The sequence below is a fragment of the Equus asinus genome, chromosome 2, assembly GCF_041296235.1.
Source record: "Equus asinus isolate D_3611 breed Donkey chromosome 2, EquAss-T2T_v2, whole genome shotgun sequence".
Taxonomy (NCBI): domain Eukaryota; kingdom Metazoa; phylum Chordata; class Mammalia; order Perissodactyla; family Equidae; genus Equus; species Equus asinus.
The window spans coordinates 99,337,341-99,357,095 of NC_091791.1; the positions used below are offsets into that span (position 1 = coordinate 99,337,341).

The 19,755-nt window shown below is 39.5% G+C and overlaps 1 protein-coding gene across 3 annotated transcripts in view; it reads left to right on the forward strand.

Annotated features, from left to right (window-relative positions):
• IQGAP1 (IQ motif containing GTPase activating protein 1) overlaps positions 1-19,755 on the forward strand; it is a 94,142-nt gene that overhangs the window by 24,790 nt on the left and 49,597 nt on the right. For all 3 annotated transcript variants that reach the window (XM_044760976.2, XM_070494839.1, XM_070494841.1), the window contains 7 exons: positions 5,747-5,903; positions 7,357-7,434; positions 11,676-11,752; positions 16,377-16,444; positions 17,559-17,672; positions 18,253-18,431; positions 19,146-19,230. In XM_044760976.2, coding sequence (XP_044616911.1) covers positions 5,747-5,903; positions 7,357-7,434; positions 11,676-11,752; positions 16,377-16,444; positions 17,559-17,672; positions 18,253-18,431; positions 19,146-19,230 — 758 coding nt within the window. The remainder of the gene's footprint in view (positions 1-5,746; positions 5,904-7,356; positions 7,435-11,675; positions 11,753-16,376; positions 16,445-17,558; positions 17,673-18,252; positions 18,432-19,145; positions 19,231-19,755) is intronic.

Consider the following 19,755-nt stretch of genomic DNA (forward strand, 5'->3'; position numbering starts at 1 on the left):
CAGGTCCGCACCCAGGATCTGAACTGGCAAACCCCGGGCCACCGAAGCAGAACGTGCGAACTTAACCGCTATGCTGCCAGGCTGGCCACAGCACAAATATATATATATTTTTAAATATTTTATTTATTTCCTTTTTCTCCTCAAAGCCCCCCAGTACATAGTTGTATGTTCTTCGTTGTGGGTCCTCCTAGCTGTGGCATGTGGGCCGCTGCCCCAGCATGGCTCGATGAGCAGTGCCATGTCCACGCCCAGGATTCGAACCAATGAAACACTGGGCCGCCTGCAGCGGAGTGCGCGAACTTAACCACTTGGCCACGGGGCCAGCCCCACAAATATTTTTTAATATCCAGCCAAGCACTGTGCTAGCTCTGCACTTCACATGCAGTCTTACTTAATCCTCGGCAACAGACCTGTTTGGAAAGTATTGTTATTCCTATGCAACAAATGAAGAAACTGGTTAAGTGACTTGCTGTCTTGATAAATGACAGAGACAGGATATAAATCCAGATCTTTTAAAGTCTCTGGCCAGCACTGGTCACATTATATTTTAACTCCATATGTTGTCTTGCTCCAGAAGGCAGCTTAGGTGCCAATGGGAACTGATTCCGGCTTGAAAACTTTTGGCTACTAGAATCCAGAAATGAAATGAGTTGACTTGAGTGTTTGATTCCACGTCAGCAGCAGTGTTCAGGCTCAGCCTGTGTCATGATTTGGCTGAGATGTTTTGGGAGCATTCAAGCATTAAAGTGGGAGAGAAAGTGAGAATGGGAAGTAAGAGGAGGGTGGAAATGTTGGGGTAGACTAGTAGAAGATCTTTAATGAGCCTTCCAACTGTGAGAGTCTGTGAATATTGTTGAGACAGAATATTGTTAAAGGTGAGAATTGGTAAAAACTTGTGTTGGCCAAAGAGTTTTCTTTTGCGCATAGATTTATTTTATTTTTTATTTCAGCTTTATTGAGGTGTAATTAACATAGAGAATTGTAAAATATTTAAAGTATGCATCGTGGTAATTTGCTATGTGTACGCATTGTGAAAGGGTTCCCTCATCTAGTTAATGAACACATCCATCAACTTATATATTTCTTTCCCTTTTTTTCTTTCTTTTGTTTTGGTGAGAACATTTAATTTCTACTCTTAGCAGATTTCAGTTGTATAATACAGTGTTGTCAACTCTAGTTACCATGCTTTACTTCAGATCCTCGGACCTGATTCATCGTATCGCTGAAAGTTTGTACACTTTTACCAACCTCTCCTTATTTTCCTTACCTCTTACCCCCTGGAAACCACTTTCTATTCTGTTTTTGTGAGTTACGACTTTTTTTTGTTTCCACATATAAGTGACACCATGTAGTATTTATCTTTCTCTGTCTGACTTATTTCACTTAGCATAATGCCCTCAGTGTCCATCTGTGTCGTCACAAATGGCAGGATTTCCTTCTTTCTCATGGTTGAATGATATTCCTGTGTGTGTGTGTGTACACACACACATATACCACATCTTCTTTATCCATTCAGCTGTGATGGACACTTAGGTTGTTTCCATATCTTGGCTTTTGTGAATAATGCTGTGCTGAACATGGAAGTACAAATATATCTTCGAGATCCTGTTTTCATTTCCTTTGACTAAATACTCAGAAGCGGGATTGCTGGACCATATGGCAGTTCTCTTTTTGGTTTTTTGAGGAACTTCAGTATTGCCTCCGTATTGGCCGCACCAATTTATAGTCCCACCCTAGTGCACAAGGGTCTTCCAGCACTTACCTCTTGTCTTTTTGAGAAAAGCTATTCTAACGGATATGAGGTGATATCTCATTGTGGTTTTGATTTGAATTTCCCTGCTGATTACTGATGTTGAGCCTTTTCATGTACCTGTGGGCCATTTGTATGTCTTCTTTGGAAAAATGTCTATTCATTTCCTCTGTGCCCCCCCTCCCTTTTTTTGTGAGGAAGATTGGCCCTGAGCTAACATCTGTGCCGATCTTCCTCTGTTTCACGTGGGATGCCACCACAGTGTGGCTTGACGAGCGGTGCTAGGTCCATGCCCAGGATCTCAACCTCTGAACCCTGGGCTGCCAGAGCGTAGTGCATGAACTTAACCATGTGCCACCGGGCCGGCCCCTCTGTCCATTTTTTATTTGGATTGTTTGTTTCTTTGCTACTGAGTTGTATGAGTTCTTTATGTATTTTGGATATTAACCCTTTATCAGACATATGATTTGCAAATATTTTGTCCCATTCAGTAGGCCACCTTTTCATTTTGTTGATGTTTTCCTTTGCTGTGCAGAAGCTTTTTAGCTTGATGTAGTCCCACTTGTTTGTTTTTGCCTTTGCTTCCGAGGTCAGATTCGAAAGATCATAGCCAAGACCTGTGTCAAGGAGCTTACCGCCTATGTTTTCTTGTAGGAGTTGATGGTTTCCGGTCTCAGCTTCAAGTCTTTAACCCATTTTGATCTGGTTTTTGTGTATAGTGTAAGGTAGGGATCCATGCTTAGATTTATTTTAAAATGTATTTATATAAAGCTAATTAAATTAAATACTTGAGTTTTGTAAGAAAGGTTTGTGTCTGAGTTGATAGTCACTGGTGGACTTAGAGTTGAACTAAAATCCTCTATTAAGTGGACGGGATGTCGAAAGATATCAGCCTTTTACCCTGCGTGGGACATCTGAAACTTTGCCTGGTGGAGCTGGGCCCTGTTAGGCTTTGGGGTGATGTGGTAAGGGCAAGAGTGGTATGGTGAGGATTCTGCACTGGGACTCAGGGTCCTGGTATTGCACCTTTGCACTAGGCAGCAGGTGACCTTGGATAGACCTTGTTCTGATTCGTAAAATGAGGGGGTTGTGCGAGTAGTTACTGTCTTTGAGTGAGTTTTTGGGCAATAAAATTTTCTTTTAATGTTCATAATTTGAAATTTTTGCGTTATACTTCTAAAGACCTCTCTTTAGGAATTCCAAATACAGAAAAACACTGTGCACAAAGTTGTTCCTTGCGGTATTATTTAAATGGTTGAAAACGTTTAGAAATGACATGAGTGTCCAACATAGGTGACTGATTAAGCACGTGATGGAATTTTTATGTAACTTAAAGTCTTCGGAAACTATATAATAACATGGGAAATATTCATAAAATATTGAGAAATGTTTAATAATTTTCTTTAATGGATATGTATTATATTGGGGGAAAAAACCAAAGGGATTTGCCTTAGGAGTGCCTTCAGTTCCTGGCCTCTCACGTTCTGTGATTCTGTGATTTAGTGACGGGGGGAAATCTCAGATGGGCTATAGAAAAGGACAGAAGGGGGAGTTTGTTATCTCTTCTTGGAATTCTAGTAGAATCTGAACTTCTGCTAATATAATAAATTTTAGTAACATAGCACCGTACTTAATGCTCTTAATTTTTCGAAGCAATTTGGTCCTGATTTAACTTATTTCATTCTTATAAACAAACCAGAGTTGCGAAACAGCGCTTAGACTAGAGGGTGAGCCCCACGTGTGGTCGCTTGGAGGGCTGCTCTGGGTTTGGGAGAGTTGTTTAGAGACACTGCTGTGTTTTGCCCAATTATTCCAGCTCTCCCTCTCTGCTTCCCCCTTTGCACCAGATCACAATGGGCTCTTCTCTTGGCCTGACACCTGTATGATGTCAGGGTGTTTTACTCCACTGTAGACTGTTGTGTAGAGTTAGACGGGGAAAGGCAGAGGTGAAGGATTGCTGGGTTCTTGCCGCGGTCCTTCCTTTTGCCTGGGTTTCATCTGGTAATCTCAGAGAGGAGGAGAAGCTCGCACCTCTGGTCACTGGCTCTGATGGAAGGAAGAGCACCTCCCTGCTGCGTGGCCAGTCTCCCCTGTGAGTTCTCATTTTGAGAAGAAAATAAGTGATTTTCCTCCATCCTATTATGTGGTAAAGGGCTGGTTTGGGCTTAGACTAGAGCTGTTCTAGGTTTGTGCCTGTTACTGAGAGCACAGGTTAGACTGTCCCCTGAGGGCTGGGGTTGCCAGGAGCTGTTTGCGTGTCTTTTTCAGCAGTAAAGTATTGGAGGGACCATTATGTGAGATGTGTACTTGGACTACAGCTCTTTCCAAACCAGCCACCTGCGTTCTTTTCCACATGACCCTTCTGGTCTTTAGGCCCTTGCAAAGGTAGAGCTTGGATTTTGGAGCTGTTAGAAATTGGTATCTAATTTAGTTACTACAGCAACTCTTCTGGAAAACTCATTGTGTTCGTCCGTTCTCCCCCCCCCCCCCCCCACTGACGTTTAAGTTCTGCTACCTGAAGGAAAAGCCAGAGGAGGAAACTTATTGGGTACAGGAGGTCATTCTCTGGCCCATTTATATATCCAGCCAGTTTTTATTCAGTACTTACTTTCCCTTCTTATTTTTTTTAATGATTCTGAGCAGTAATCTCAATTTGAAAACAGAATTAATACAAGAAATTTTATTCTGATTTATAAAAGTATGGTAAATTCAAACTCTTGTATATCTTTCATGCAATTTTATTAATGTAAAGAATTTTATAAAAACACACATAAATAGGATCGTAACTGTGTTTACATTTGGCCTGTTTTTCTATTGGTATGTTAGTATTTTCATATAAATTTTCATGGAGATATGTGTGTGTGTGTGTGTATAAAATATAGTTTTTAAATGTTTCTTCCAGTGTTATTTACCTTTTAATTTACTTCTGTATATCAATGAACATTATAAATGTTTCATTTTTATGTTGTCCTGTTTTGCAGTAAATCTAGTTTTTACTTCAGTCTTCTGTATCTTTGGATTTTTTGTTTTCATTTGGCTTTTCAAAGATCACTAGTGAAAAAGACCAGGCAGCATCTAGTATTTTGGGAATTTTTTCCCCCAGTATGGTGAAGAATGTGGGGATAACATCAGCCTTGTAAAATTTGAGTAGAATAATTTTAAATTAGGGGTTTTTGATGTGAGGTCAATGAAATTTCTGAAATTATATATTAAATTTAACTATACATACATTTTTTTTCTGGGGAAGGATCTATGTCTTTCTTTAGATATTCCAAGGTTTCTGTGACTCAAAAAATGGTTTAAAACCATTGCCCTAAGTGATTTTTAGCTACCTACATTTCTGTTGGTAGAAAATAAACTTGGTTTTCTCTTGGGCTTTCCTGAAGCCTCATGCGAGGTGTTCGAGGGGGAAATAGAGTTTTCCTCTCCCCTTTAGATCCTGCTCCCCACTTGCTCCAAAAAGCGCGTCAGAATTCGTTTTCACTCTTTTCACTGGTGTTTCCTTCAGTGTTTTAGCTGAGATACTGACTGTTTCGGTAATCCCAAGACAACCTTAAAACCTGAACCTAGAAATTCACTGTGGATTCTGAAACCAGCAGAGAACTTCAGCAACAAATTTAAGTTTCTGAACAGTTGAGGCGGTGGCTTTAGTTACAGATGATTTTTCCTAGGAGTTCTTAAGGAGTAATTTAAGGAGTAAGGAAAGGAGCCTGAGGTTCACGGGCAGTAAGGATCTGGGGAGCCAGCCAGCTCTGTGGCTGCAGGAGAGGAAAGTAGGGTAGAGAAGAAGGTGGCATTTATGCTAAGGAATTTTAAGTTCCCTCTCCCTGAGACCCGACTGGGCCAGGATGGGGGTGTGTGAAATTGAATCTTAAAAGAGCGTTGCTGAGTTTCACTTAAACTCCAGGGAAAATGGAAATTAAGTTTAAAATCTCTCAGGAAGAGAGCGTCCAGACCTTCGCTCTCCGTTCTCACGTCCTCTCTCCTTTTGTGCAGGTGGATGGAAGCATGCCTCGGGGAGGAGCTGCCGCCCACCACAGAGCTGGAGGAGGGGCTTAGGAACGGGGTCTACCTTGCCAAGCTGGGCAACTTCTTCTCTCCCAAAGTGGTGTCCCTGAAGAAAATCTACGACCGAGAGCAGACCAGATACAAGGTGAGCCCGTCCTTGCTTGGTGCTTACATTTCTGTCAACTTGAGAGAGAAGGTTAGCCTACTTTATCCTGCGTAAGAGTAATTGAGAAATATGTGTAAGTATGTGTGTTCCTACAAAATAAAATACCTGGCAGAGTAGAGGAAATAGTGCAGAGTCAAGATATAGTAGTAAAAGAACTGTAGCGGTCTATGTTTCTGGTACAATTCTTATGATGATGTGTTTTCTAGAAATTTTCATGGTTCTTGATGAATTTTTTATTTCTTAGAAGGTAGAGGAAGTAACTAGAGGAATTACTGCTTTAATGTTAACCAAGCACCGAGATTTGTTGGCAAATTGAAAGCAATAGCAACTTTAGGAGAAAAGATCACCCTGTGATGTTAGAGTTCAAGGTAAAATGGGAAAGCGATCCAATTTCAGAAAATTGAGAGAGAAGTGAAAGGATTTGATTGTTGTGGCCCACGGCCCTACAAAAGAAGACGGCTTGATTGAGTTGGGATGTTGACAAGGACCAGATCCTATTGTCTACAGAGCTTCTGTGAGGAGCTTTCCTATAACTCTTATTTGAAAAAGGAGAGTATAAAAGATACTGGAAGATTGCAAAACCAAGAGCAAATGTAAGAATGATCAGCTGTAAGAATTGGGCCAGAAGAATTGAAGCAAAGATGAGACAGTCAAAGGAGATTTTTCTGTTTTATGTTTAAATTCAAAGGAAAACAAAGATGATGTAGGTTCTAAGCCAAAATTAACATCTCAAAGAGGAACTTTTCTTAATCAAAAAGCAAAGATTTATATATTGTTTTAAATAAGCAGTTATTCTGGAGACGACTCTGAGCTGCTGTGCTGAGTCTCCAAAATGCCTGACAGAATAGCCAGACTAAAAGGAAGAGTGGAGACTGCAGCAACAACGAAAACAACAGTCCACCCCTCCAGCCCTCTTTAGAGGAAATGTTGCTGAAAAATGAGACTTAGAGGTTGAGAGGGGGATATTTGTGTGTGTAGTATGAAAACCCTAACTGATAGATTTAAAAATATCTGTCGTTTTGTATCTTCTACCCGCCAGACACCACATTGAGTGCTATATGTACATTTTCTCATTTAATCTTCACAACAAACATATAAAGTAAGTGTTACAGATGAGGAAACTCAGACTCCAAAGGGTGGAGTGACTTGCCCAGTGTTGCCAGGAATTGAATCCCAGATAGATGAATCCCAAAGACTGTGTTCTGTCAAGCGCACTATACACAGGATGGTTCTCCAGATGGTTCTTAAGTGAGAAGAGCTGAGAGGAGCATTTGGCTTCTTGGGATTGGAATGTGAACGTGATGCTATAGACAGACCTTAAATTTAAGGGGACCTTGTAAAGTCTCACAGGGAAACTTTTGCAAGGAGACTTTTAATTTAGTGTTTCCTTCGCTATTGCCACCAGTGCCTAATGGTCTCTTCTTTGTTCTAGGCAACTGGCCTCCACTTTAGACACACTGATAATGTGATTCAGTGGTTGAATGCCATGGATGAGATTGGCCTGCCTAAGGTAATTTGTGTGATGTTCCTCGTTCTGGCTGTTTTGGCATAACAATTCTAATTCTACCAGTAAAATTATTCTCAATTGAATCTTTGGTGATTTAGTTTTTTAAATACTAAAGGCTCTTTTCTGTTTGTTTTAGGAAATAGTTTTATTTCTTTTCTTTTGTATTCTTCATCCCTGCTTCACCTCACCCTAGAGAAATTCTCTTTGCTTTCATTTACTTTTAGTACACCAAACTGTAGACTTACATTAGAATTCACATACTGTGAAATTCACCATTTTAAACTCTCCAATTCAGTGGTTTTTATTTATTCACGAAGTTGTTGCATTCAACTTTGACTTTAGGAAATATAAGGGAATATTTTAGAAACGTTATCTCCTGGCTTCAGAATAACCAAATCTGTAGGGCTTATGAAGGGTCATTTTGTATTTCACATTGTAGAGGCAATATAATGACATATACTTCTTATTTCTGGTTTTGGTGAAGGCTGTAGGTTTTTTTTAACAGCTTTATTGAGGTGTAATCGATATACAGAAAAACCGCACATCTTTAATGTGTACAACTTGATGAGTTTGGAATAATGGCCGCGGTTTTGATATGGGAATGCGCATCCTCAAGCATTTTGCTCAGGAGTTTTAGTGCTGCTCTTCGTGAAATTGCCATCGCTAACTCCGCCGTCCTGCCTTGAACCTGTAGAAGCCGTGCTGTATTGTCACTCTTAGAGGCATGGACAGCTTTTTTAAAAATATCCTTTGACCAAAGAATTCTACTTCTAGAAATTTATTCCCCCTGTCCCCCCACCCCCCAAATCAGACAAGCACAAAAAAATGTCTATGTAAGGATTTTTCAGCATTGCTTATGATAGAAAAAATTGATGGCAAACTGCACATTCCTTCACTAAGGGTATTAACTGTGTGACAGCCAGTCAAATACTGGTGCTGCCATTAGAAAGGATGATGTCAATCTATAGTGACAAAGGAAGTTGTCTGATGTATTAAGTGACCACGAAACAACAGGCTAAAGTTATAAGAGTTTGTGTTCCAGCTGAGATCACTATTTTTGTGTAAAAATCAAGTAGTATTCTTGGGAAAAATCAGTAAGAAGATACAGTTTTCATTTCTGCGTGATGAGATTAAGGGGTGGTTTTTATTTTCTTTATACTTTCCTGTGGAGTCTTAAATTTTTGTAACCAAAGAAAGATTTTTTAAAAAAAGTGAGATGTGATATACAATGGAATACTTCTCAGCCATAAAAAAGGATAAAATCGTCCCATTCATAACAACATGAATGGACCTTGAGGGTATTATGTTAAGTGAAATAAGCCAGATAGAGAAAGACAAACCCTGTATGACTCCACTCAGAGGTGGAAGTTAAACATGTAGACAAAGAGAACTGATTGGTGGTTACCAGGGGAAAGGGGGTGGGTGGGGGGAGGGCACAAAGGGTGAAGTGGTGCACCTACAACATGACTAACAATAATGTATAACTGAAATTTCACAAGGTTGTAAACCATCATAATCTTAATAAAAAGTTTAAAAAAAAAGTGAGATGTGGAGTTTCAGAATGTGGCTGAAGCCACTTGGAAATGAACATTTAGTGTTTAGCACAGTGCTGAGTGTGTTGCTGCAGACGTGCCTACTGAATTGAGTTAAATCCAGAGCTCAGTCTTTGCAGAAGCCTAGCTTTTGTCCTCTTTTTTTCAGAGCAGAGTGCTGAAGTTCTCTTCCTTGCACTGGTATGTTTGAGAATTAAGCCCCACAAATGTCAGGAAATGCAATACGTCAAGTTGTTACAGCTACTGGTCTTTCTGTGCACCTGTAACTTCCTGTTCCCGTTTTATATAGTACGCCCAATGGGCAATGATGATTTAACCTCTTTTGAATGGTACTAAGAGCTTTGTTAATGTTTGCTGTTGCCAGTAGTATTGTTACTACAAAATGCTTTTTTAATGATTTAATTTTATTACCTTTTTTGTTTACTAACGTAATGGATTGCCCTGGACCACAGGTGCAGCAGACATAGAATTCCTAAAGGCTTTTAGGGACAACAGGGTTATCATGCTATCAGTTGTGAAATGTCCACCCTTACATGATTTAGGTCCAGCAGATTTTAGAGTAATGTAGACTAAATACAGTTAGCCCAAAAGTGTCTTGTTGCCCATAGTATAATGTAAGATCTATAATTGACGTTACATATATATCATTTATCGGGATGTCTTTCCTAATCTCTTTATATGATATGTACAGGCTAGTCATAGAAACTTAATATGATAATTTTCAGGTTCTTATCCTTTTTGACTCTTTTTATAATTGGTACTATTGACCAACTCCTCCATGAAATATTTTGCTATTTTGATTTTTTAAATTGTTTTTAAAAAACAATTAGTTTTTTAAAACTAATTTGGGCAGAGGACTGCCCAAATGGTCCTGTTTTTTTCAACTGTTCTACCTTCCATATCCTTAAGGTGGACATTCCTTAAGATACAGTCCTTATTGTCGCTACGTTCTCTCGTTCTCATGGTCTCAGTTATATTGAAGACTCTTTACTATAAGATAAACACAGTATCTTTAGTTGGCTGCTGGACATTTCTCCTTGGATAGCTTTCTGTCTCCTAGAATTTGTCATATCTAAAACTAAACCTACCTTTTCCCCCCAAGTGAACTTTCCCTCCTCTATGATAAATGGTACCATGTCGTCATTTTCCCAGTCATCCAGTCTCACAACTGTGGAGTTACCTTGGCCTCCTAAATGCAGTCGTTCCCCAAGCCCTGCTCATTTATTTGAAATATCTCTATTATCTGTTGAAACAGCCTCCCAGCCTGCCTCCTCAGTTTCAGTCTCTTCACTGTTCAGTATATCCCGTGTCCTGTCTCCAGGCACATCTGCCTGAGGCTCTGTGTTTATCCTTGCCTCCAAAGCTAGGACCTCTCTGGCCTGCATATCAAGTTCAAACTTGTTCAACTTTCGGGGTTCTCATAGTCTGATTCCATCCTACCTCCCCACCCTTATTCTTCTATCACTTTCTAAAGTGTATTCTGTACTGTTTTGGGAAGCCTGGCTCGTGGTGACTGATTTTTCACCTTTCAGGAGAAGGTTTGAAAAATTATCAAAAAAGATGATTCTAGTACATCCCATTTCTCTGGTGGGGGGCCACTTCTTGCTAGTCAAGAGCCACAGGTGTTGTGGGGAAACAAGCATAAATACAAATAATCAACACGACGTGTTAGGTGCTGTCAGAGAGTTAGATGCAGACGTGTTAGGTGCTGTCAGAGTTAGGTGCAAAGTGCTGCAGTGCTCTTCCCACAGCCTTACTTCAGGCTTCTGTGGCTCATCGATATTCTTCTGATTACGTCGTCATTCAGCCTTGCACTTCTCCAATCCACTCCTACCCCCTTTTTCGCCTAAATTACAGACTGAGTTGTGTGGTGCCACATTACCATGAGACTAGGTCTTAAAATTCCAGGCTATCCCCAATGTAGACCTACTGTGTTCCTAGCCTCCCTCATTCATTCATTCATCAAATACAGTCCTCCGTCCGTGACCTTGGCTTGGACTTGGCATTGAAGATACAGCAGGGAACAGCGTAGACTGGTCCTTGCCGTCACGTGGCTCATAGTCTGTTGGAGTCGTCGAACAGATAATAACTCACAGGATTGATTAATTATGCTAAGTGCTACTAAGGAAAATTATCTCCCACATCCCAGGACCCATCCTCTGTTCCACCTACTTCATCTGTGTATCTTTCCACTTCTCCCAAGCATTATAACACATTTTAATATTTTGTAGTTTTTCCAACATTGAGTAGTGGTCTGCACAAACTAAAGCACTTAGTAAATGTTCGCTGTTGAGTTCTTACTCTGTCTAGGCATGGTAGAAAGTAACTAGGCAGATCGCGATCCGTCAAAACCTCATCACTGTTGCCAGCGATTTAAACTGGACTAGAACTTAGGTTTCAATTACCTGTGTGTATGTCTGCGGTAAGAAATCACTTTCACATACCTGGTGAAATTCAATGAGTTGACCGAATAAAGATGTTCCAAGTAGTGCTTTTCATTCTGTACTGTAGCATTTTATTCCTTGTGTAACTTATGATGAAATGTTTGTTCACCCTAATGAGGTTGTTTGCTGAATGCCAACAGTGTTTTCTAACTGTCCAAAGCTTTGTTTGTATTACTGATGATTAATGAATGATCAAATAAACCCCAGTGGATGGATACTTTACTCTACTTCTTTTATTTCTCCTTAGATTTTTTACCCAGAAACTACAGATATCTATGATCGAAAGAACATGCCAAGATGTATCTACTGTATCCATGCACTCAGGTAATCAGATTTTCTTGGTAAAATAGCAGTTTATATAGATACAGAGAACAGATTGGTAGTTGGCAGAGGTGGAGTTTTGGGGGTGGATGAAATGGGTGAAGGTGGTCCAAAGGTACAAACTTCCAGTTATAAAATAACTCAGTCCTGGGGATGTAATGTACAGCTTGGAGACTATAGTTGATAATACTGTACTGTATATCTGAAAGTTGCTAAGAGAGTAGATCTTAAAAATTCTCATCACAAGAAAAAAAATTTGTGACCATGTGTGGTGTTAGATGTTAACTAGACTTATTTTGGTTATCTTTTCACTATATATATATAGTGAAGTATTCTCTCTCTATATATATGTATAGAATCATTATGTTATACACCTGAAACTAATATAATCTTATGTCAATTATATCTCAGTTAAAAAAAGCAGTTTAGGAATGACATCTGGATTGAGTGTGTAGCTTTTTGTCCATAGTGTAATGAAAAAGTTTTTCCATTTGCTTTGGAATTTTCTCATAGAATAGAGTACTATTATCTTAACAAGGTGGTGAGAAACAGCTGTGTTTTTCTAGGGAGTAGGGAGAAGGGATTTATTTATTTCCATAATAGCAGATAATTATGCTCTAAAAACGTAGTCTAATCTTTCATTATTGAGCTAGTGTTTCTGTGAACTGTGTGTTTCACTTGGGATGCACTCCCTATCTTTTTAATTAAAATCTCTTAAAAATTATGAAAACTACACATTTGAAAACTTTTATTGTTTACCATTTTGTTTCAAGCTGATAAACTGAATCACAAAATTCACTGTGTCCTGATACTCTTTAGTAGTACAAATTTTGGCAACATCTTCAAATACCAGCAAATATCAAATGGTTGATTTATAATTTATTTAGTTATCTGGGTCCTCGCCAAGCCATCTGTTGATTAAATTTTTATGCCAACACGCACATGATAAATAGGACCTGAAACAAAGTTTAATATTTTCACAATTTCATAGTAAATTTGGAAGATGACTTAATTTCAGGTCCCCAGCTCCTAGAATCAACAAAGTACTAGATTGGAGGGAAGAGGTGATATGTCTGGAGGGAAGGTGCAAATTTCAGAGTGGTGTGTATTTACTCGATGGCCCACGGGGTTAAAGGGGAAGACAGTAGAAGTGAGTGGGACATGAGTATGAGATTTCTTTGCTTGGGCTGCCATTTTTTATATAGCATCTTGTAGTATGTGTACCTAATAAATGTTAATTATAAATATGAACGTATGTATAATATTGACCCATAAGAAGCCTGTTGTCTTCAGTTTCTTGGTCAAACGTGTGCCAGATCCTTGGCATCACTGGAATCCATGTGAAACCCTCCAAAGAATGAATATAACTGAGGACTAATGGAGCGCTTGTGTGGACTCATGCATTAACCTCTTAGGAGTTTCTCTCCCTGGGCTCTCTCCCTTCTGGTCCGTCTGCCATGCTGCTGTCAGAGCTGTCCTTCCAAAACAGCCCTGATCATATGGGACCCTCTGTACAATATTTTGAAGTTTCTTTTCCAGTCTCACCTCAGCCATTCCATCCTGTGTACCTATGCTCTAGTATTTTCACCAAACATGCCATGTACTCTCGTGCCTTTGGCCTTTGGTTATGCTGTTTCCTCTGCGTGAAATGCCCTTTTCCTCCCCAGTTTAGCGTATGCTCTTCTCCAGGTGCCACCTGAGAATGCTGCCTCTTCGTTGGTCTCTTCTTTCTTTTTCCCTCTCGGGCAGAATTAGCTGCTCCCCCTCTTTGTGCTCCTTGCTGTTTTGTGCAGACCTCTTACTTCAGGCGCAGTGCTTGTTACATTGAACTCTGGTTACTTGTTCTTATAGCTTGCTTTTTGTAGACTCCTTCGGGGCAAGAACTATTTCCTTTCTTCTTTATCTTTATGTCTCTAGTACTTAGATGCCTAGCATATAGTAAGGTAATCAATAAATGTGTCAAAATCATGCATTGTAACAAATCTTCCTCCTCCTCCTCCTCCAGCTCAAGGGGATATTTTGTGTCCTATAAATGAAAAAAGGAAATGGTACTTGATCTTTATCAGACAGCTCTTTGGTCAAGTTTTAGCTCAATTTCACCTTCTTTGTGAAGTTTTCTCCAATGACTCCAGCTCATTCCCTTGTCTAAACTCCTGGGATTTTTTGGTTGGTTTTGGGGTGTTTTTTTTTTTAGTTATATATTGCTTCTTTCATATGTTTAATCTTTTCTCCCTGTTACATTATTAGTATCTTGGGGAGGGAAGTCATGCTTTACATCTTTTTTTCTCTCCTAGGTACATAACATAATGTTGGACAAACAATGGTACATGAGAATTTTTAAAAAATGTTTAAAAATAGGTGATATATCAGGGAATTTTCAGAAGGTAGCAGTTTCAGATGTCTGTACCTGAGCCAAAATCAGATTAATTCCAAGTATTGTGATTGGCTTAGCATTGCGTGAGGTCTGTCTGTGTGATAACCTGTGGAGCTGTACCTACAGTGGACATCTGAATTTGGCAGGCACAGCGGCTAAGCTGGCAGAATTCCTCTCGGCTAGTTCTGTAGCCGCTGCTCTTTTGCGATGTAACCTGGGTCCTGAGGCCCTCAAATTCTCTGAAATAGAGACGAAGATTTAACTGTGCCTTTCTACTGATGGAGTCAGAAAGACACAGGGGGAAGCCTACTATTGTTTTCCATTTCTCTTTGATATGCAGTCCGTGCCTAGAGAGTACACACAGAGCAGTGGGTTCTGGTTGGTGATTTATGATTTCTTTCCTTCCTTATCTTGTTTTTCCTGAAGAGTGGGTTGGCAACACTTGATGGTAAGTAGGAAGTATTTGTAGGTGCCTGAGCCTCTTCTTTGCTGTAAAACACAGCAGTGTTCACAGCAGGTTCCTTACTTCACTGTGTTGGGCGAGGCCCTGTCTCCTTTTTGGATCAACAGTGACAGAGGGGCATTATCTCCTTGTTTTCTCCCTTCCTGCTTAAAGTCTTGACTGGCGTTCTTCCAGAGACAGTCACCGTGCTTTAGGCAAACTAAGTTGCTCTTGTAGATTACATTTCCCTCTCAGATAAGACCCCAATTCCCCATTATTCCAAATATGTTGGCATCCTTCTTTTCCATTTGCCCTGACGTTTTATCTTTCTGAGAACTGATTTGGGGATTAAATAGGCCCATAATCTTCTATCTTAAATTTTTAAAAAACCCTAGAAGCCCTGAAGATTGAGTTTAAATTTGGTTCAAATTCATTTGTTGGCAAGATCTGGTGAGAATTAATGGAGGTTATTTAGAATATTTACCTACTTAATATGATCATTCATATGTTTCTCTGCAGAAAAGTAATGTATTTGATTAGGGGTGCTGCCCCAAGACTTGCTGGGGGTGTTTTATAATACTGTATATACTGTAAAACCTGTCTAATATCTGAGAAATCTTAAATTCCTGTCTGGTCCAAGGAATTTAGATAAGGGACTGTGGGCCTGAACTAGATTCTGTTTGCTAATCAACTGCTGTGTTTAAGAGCCTTCACTGATAATCTTTGAGATTGGCATAGTGATTTCTTTTAGGTTACTCCTCAGTCAGCAAAGATAATTGGAATCCACATAGGCTAACACAACTTCCTTCTCTCCTTTGCTATAAAGTGCAGCTTAACTGGGAGAACAAGAGAAGAAGAAGAAATCTGAGCTCAGTTACAGGCTGACCGTTACAGGAACCTAACAGCTTATTTGTAAAAGCAGGCATGGGACAGGAGCAGGAACAAAGATTGAAAAGTGATGTTTACTTTTAGGATTTTTAAGTTTCGGCTTTGAGGTTTAAGTACTTTTAATTCTGAGTAAGAGGATCTAAGTGGCCATTGTGATTCCATTTATAGATCCAGCATCTCCTTAAAATACTCCAAATAATTAAAATGAGATAAAAGAAAGATGGTGCCCATCTGCTTTCCACTTTCCTTCTCTCCTTTTTATAGCAGCTAGTGACATGGTTGTAACACCTTTAATTTACTGGTGAAAAGACAGTGAAGCTAACTCACTCTTAGGGCTGTGAAGGTGACATTCCCCCATGTCTTCATGGAGCTTAGAGTCTAGGAGATTTCTTTTTTTTATTTGAAGAGTAGAGATATATAATATGTCTTTTATTTAAAACTCTTAAATTACCTGAATTAAACTTTTCCATCAATAATTTGAATTCAGCTTAAATAAGATTTGCTATCTGAATCATTTTCAAGAGACTTTCCTAAAATGTCTTGTTACTTAAATCTTATTGACTACAGGAAGGTAAACAGAAGGGAACAGACTCCACTTACATGAATCGTATTAACGTTTATATTGACATCTAATGCTAACACACTGGATTTGTGCCAGAACTGGGACTTGAACAGTGTCTGCTCATTCTTAGTCTAGTGCTTTTTGCATCACATTATATGACTTTTTAGGTCAGCGTTATGTAAAATTAAAAAAAAAAACCGCTCTGAAGTAAAGTATTGTAACTGCAAAGGGGAATATGGTAGAGTACTAGGAGTCTGTGTGTTTTGAATATTTCTGTTCTTTATGCTGATTTTCACCTTTAACCAAGAGCGGCATAGGTACAGCTGGGAGGCCTGACTCTTTTGCATATTGTGTCTTCCAGTTTGTACCTGTTCAAACTAGGCCTGGCTCCTCAGATTCAAGACCTATATGGAAAGGTTGACTTCACAGGTAAGGAGTTACAAACTTGGCAGGAAATGCTTAATTTATGTGGAAATAGCCTGGAGAGTCAACCATACCAATCTTAAAGACGTAGGGCCTGAAAAGTACTCTGGCAACAGAGATGAAACAAGTCTGAATAACTTGCTTCTCCTGGTGTGCTAGAAAGAACACTAAACTTGGGACTTCAGGTTCTGTTCTCTCAGTTAGGAAGTGGGTATGATTGGTAAGTCTCAGTTTTCTTATATGTAAATTGGAAATAATATTAACGTATAATATGTAAAACACAAGATATTAACATCTAACATTAAATGTTCATGTATGGTGAGAAACTTTACACCAGTCTTCCGTTTCCCTTCCAGCGAGCCCCTGTTGTGGGCAAAGCAAGGGGAGTGAGATGGTGCAAGATGACAATTTAGTAATTTTAAAACTTGAGCTTATTTGGGCGGATGTGTCTGTGTGTACTGCTCTCGTTAGCTACTCGAAGAGATGAGGGCTTGGGGAGAAGAAGAACAGTGGTAATATTGGTTAAGGGTAGGGTAGATTCAAATCTTTTGAACTGGTGATTGTCTTGTAGGCCTAGGAGTTTTAAAAATTGGTAATAAAATTCTTATCTATGATATTTTTCCGTCCAAGGGAGTCGTTCACTAGACCTTGGGCAAGGGCCAAGCTTTACGTGTTGTTCTCTTTATCACTTGACTTCCTGCCTTAGAAATGAAATTATTTAATAGTAGCTAGTGGTGTGGATCGTAGAGACGGAGATAACTGACTGGCTTGTGACTCGCCTCTTGTTGAGCTCCTTTTGAAGCTGGTCCATTGGTAAGTTCGTTGCAGGAAATGCCATGAGTAGCAATTTTGAAAAACTATTTTCTCTAGGGCCATTCTCATGTTGCAGTTATTTTTGATACTCTTGATAAGAGTAATAATAGTTAATGTCTAGTGAATGCATGTTCTGTACCAGGTATTGTGTGAAGTGCTTTCCATATATTATCTCATTAAATCCTTTTAACAACCCTAAGAGGTTGATGCCATTTTGTTCCATTTTGTGGATGAGGAAACTCTTTCCTTCTCTGAGTTAAGGAAAGGTGCTTAACTTGCTTGATTGGGTCTTAATTCTTTCCCGCAGAAGAGGAAATCAACAACATGAAAATCGAACTGGAGAAGTATGGGATCCAGATGCCCGCCTTCAGCAAGATCGGGGGCATCCTGGCCAATGAACTGTCAGTGGATGAAGCCGCATGTAAGAAGAGAGAAATTTTGTGGGTTCAAATGGGATTATTGCTACTACTTTCAATAATGAATACTATAATGATGATCTTGGACGTTAGGGATTTTGCTAGCAAGTTTAGGTCAGTAGATGGACTTTTAAACACTGCTATGTAGTCTTGTATGCTACTGTTATTTGCAAAGAAATGATTGATTTTGATTAAAATAAAAAGCCTTTAAAAGTGAGTTCTACATTTCAGTGCCTTTTTGAGTTTTCTTTCCTTTTCTTTTTTTATGGTATTTACATGATGATTAAGGGTGAACATTGAGATAACAAATGCTCCTTTGAAGGCTGTCTTGTGAATATTCCCCTATGAGATTCCAAATGGGCATCCCAAACATGGGTCCCAGGCAGAGCTGTGGCTTTGTGCCCCCTAAGGAAGAGACCAGGCTTCCAGGACGCAGGGAGCCCTTCCTCCAACCCCACACGGCGTTTCTCTATGTGTGAAAAGGAGCCTTTCTCTGTAACGGGGCGTGGCAGTGTCGTTTTGTCTGTGTAATGTACATCCTATACTTTATATGACCTCAGTGTTCTGTTTTGAATTTTTTTTTAGTACATGCTGCTGTTATTGCTATTAATGAAGCTGTTGACCGGAGAATTCCAGCTGACACGTTTGCAGCTTTGAAAAACCCCAATGCCATGCTTGTGAACCTTGAAGAGCCCTTGGCTTCCACTTACCAGGATGTACTTTACCAGGCCAAGCAGGATAAAATGACAAATGCTAAAAACAGGGTAAAAATGGAACATCTCTTCTTTCTAATTGATTTATATTCTTTTGTCATTTGATATGACTCCATTTTTAAAATCAATGTTATTGAGGTATAATTTTACATAAAATTCACTCATTTTAACTGTACAGTTTGATGAGTTTTGACAAATGTATATTGTTGTGTAATCTTCACTCCAAAAGTTCCCGGTCCCCCTTTGCAGTCAATCTCTACTCCCCCACTCCTTGCCCGTGCCCCCAGGCAGCTACCGGTCTCTTTTCTATCACTATGGTTTACCTTTTCCAGAATTTCATATAAATGAAATGGAATTATGCACTATGTGGTTTTTCGGTATTAGATTCCCTTTTGACTTCTACTTTCTTCTTGAATTTTGTGCAAACCAAATGAGGGACTGTGAGATCTGGTCCCTGGATGTGCCCAGTCTGCTCAGGTCTGAGGCAGGGATGCAGGCTCACAAGTGAGCAGGGCAGGATGCACCAGTGCTCCCTTCTCCTGCCCAACTCGGGAAGAACCCCGGGCTTGTCGTTTGCAAGTGGAGCCGCTTTTTGTGTTTTTGTTACAGTTGTGTAGCATTCTGCTTTTTTCTTTATTAAGGATTTTAAGCCACAACCTTACTTGCTCTTGGTTCTGTTAACGGTGGGGGAGGAGCACAGGTGTATTTCTGTGGTCTTCTTAGAGACCTGACCTAACTTAATTACACTTTTTTACTCATCTTCAGACAGAAAATTCTGAGAGAGAAAGGGACGTTTATGAGGAGCTGCTCACTCAAGCTGAAATTCAAGGCAATATAAACAAAGTCAATAGTAAGTATGTCCCTGGTCAGGCACCTAAGTAAAGGGGTGTTAGAGAATAATGTGAGTGTTGATCTGTTCTTGGACTTGTGACGTTTAAGTTTATTTATTTCAGACATTAGTGGATTTGTTTACAAACTGTTCCTTATCACTGTGTTTGGTGTTCATATGTCTCCTGTTTCAGCTACCGTTGTCCTCAGGCAGGCCCTCACTCCTCCATCTGCTCCTGTTATGGCTTCCGGACTGGTCTTTTTGGCTATAGTCTCACTCTTTTGCCCTGTGTGATGCACTTTAAAAAGAAAATCTGAAGAGGGATTCTATCCTATTTTTAAAGTAACATTATAGTTTGTTTTTCTTTTAAAGAGTAATACAGGTTATCCAGAAACAAATGACAAACCAAAAATTACAGCCCCATCACCTAGGAATAACCACTATTGATATTTTTATGCATATCCTTCAAAATATATATTTAAACAAAAATGAGATTATACTATTCATATTGATTTTTGTGTATGTGTTACATTTTTTTGAGAAATT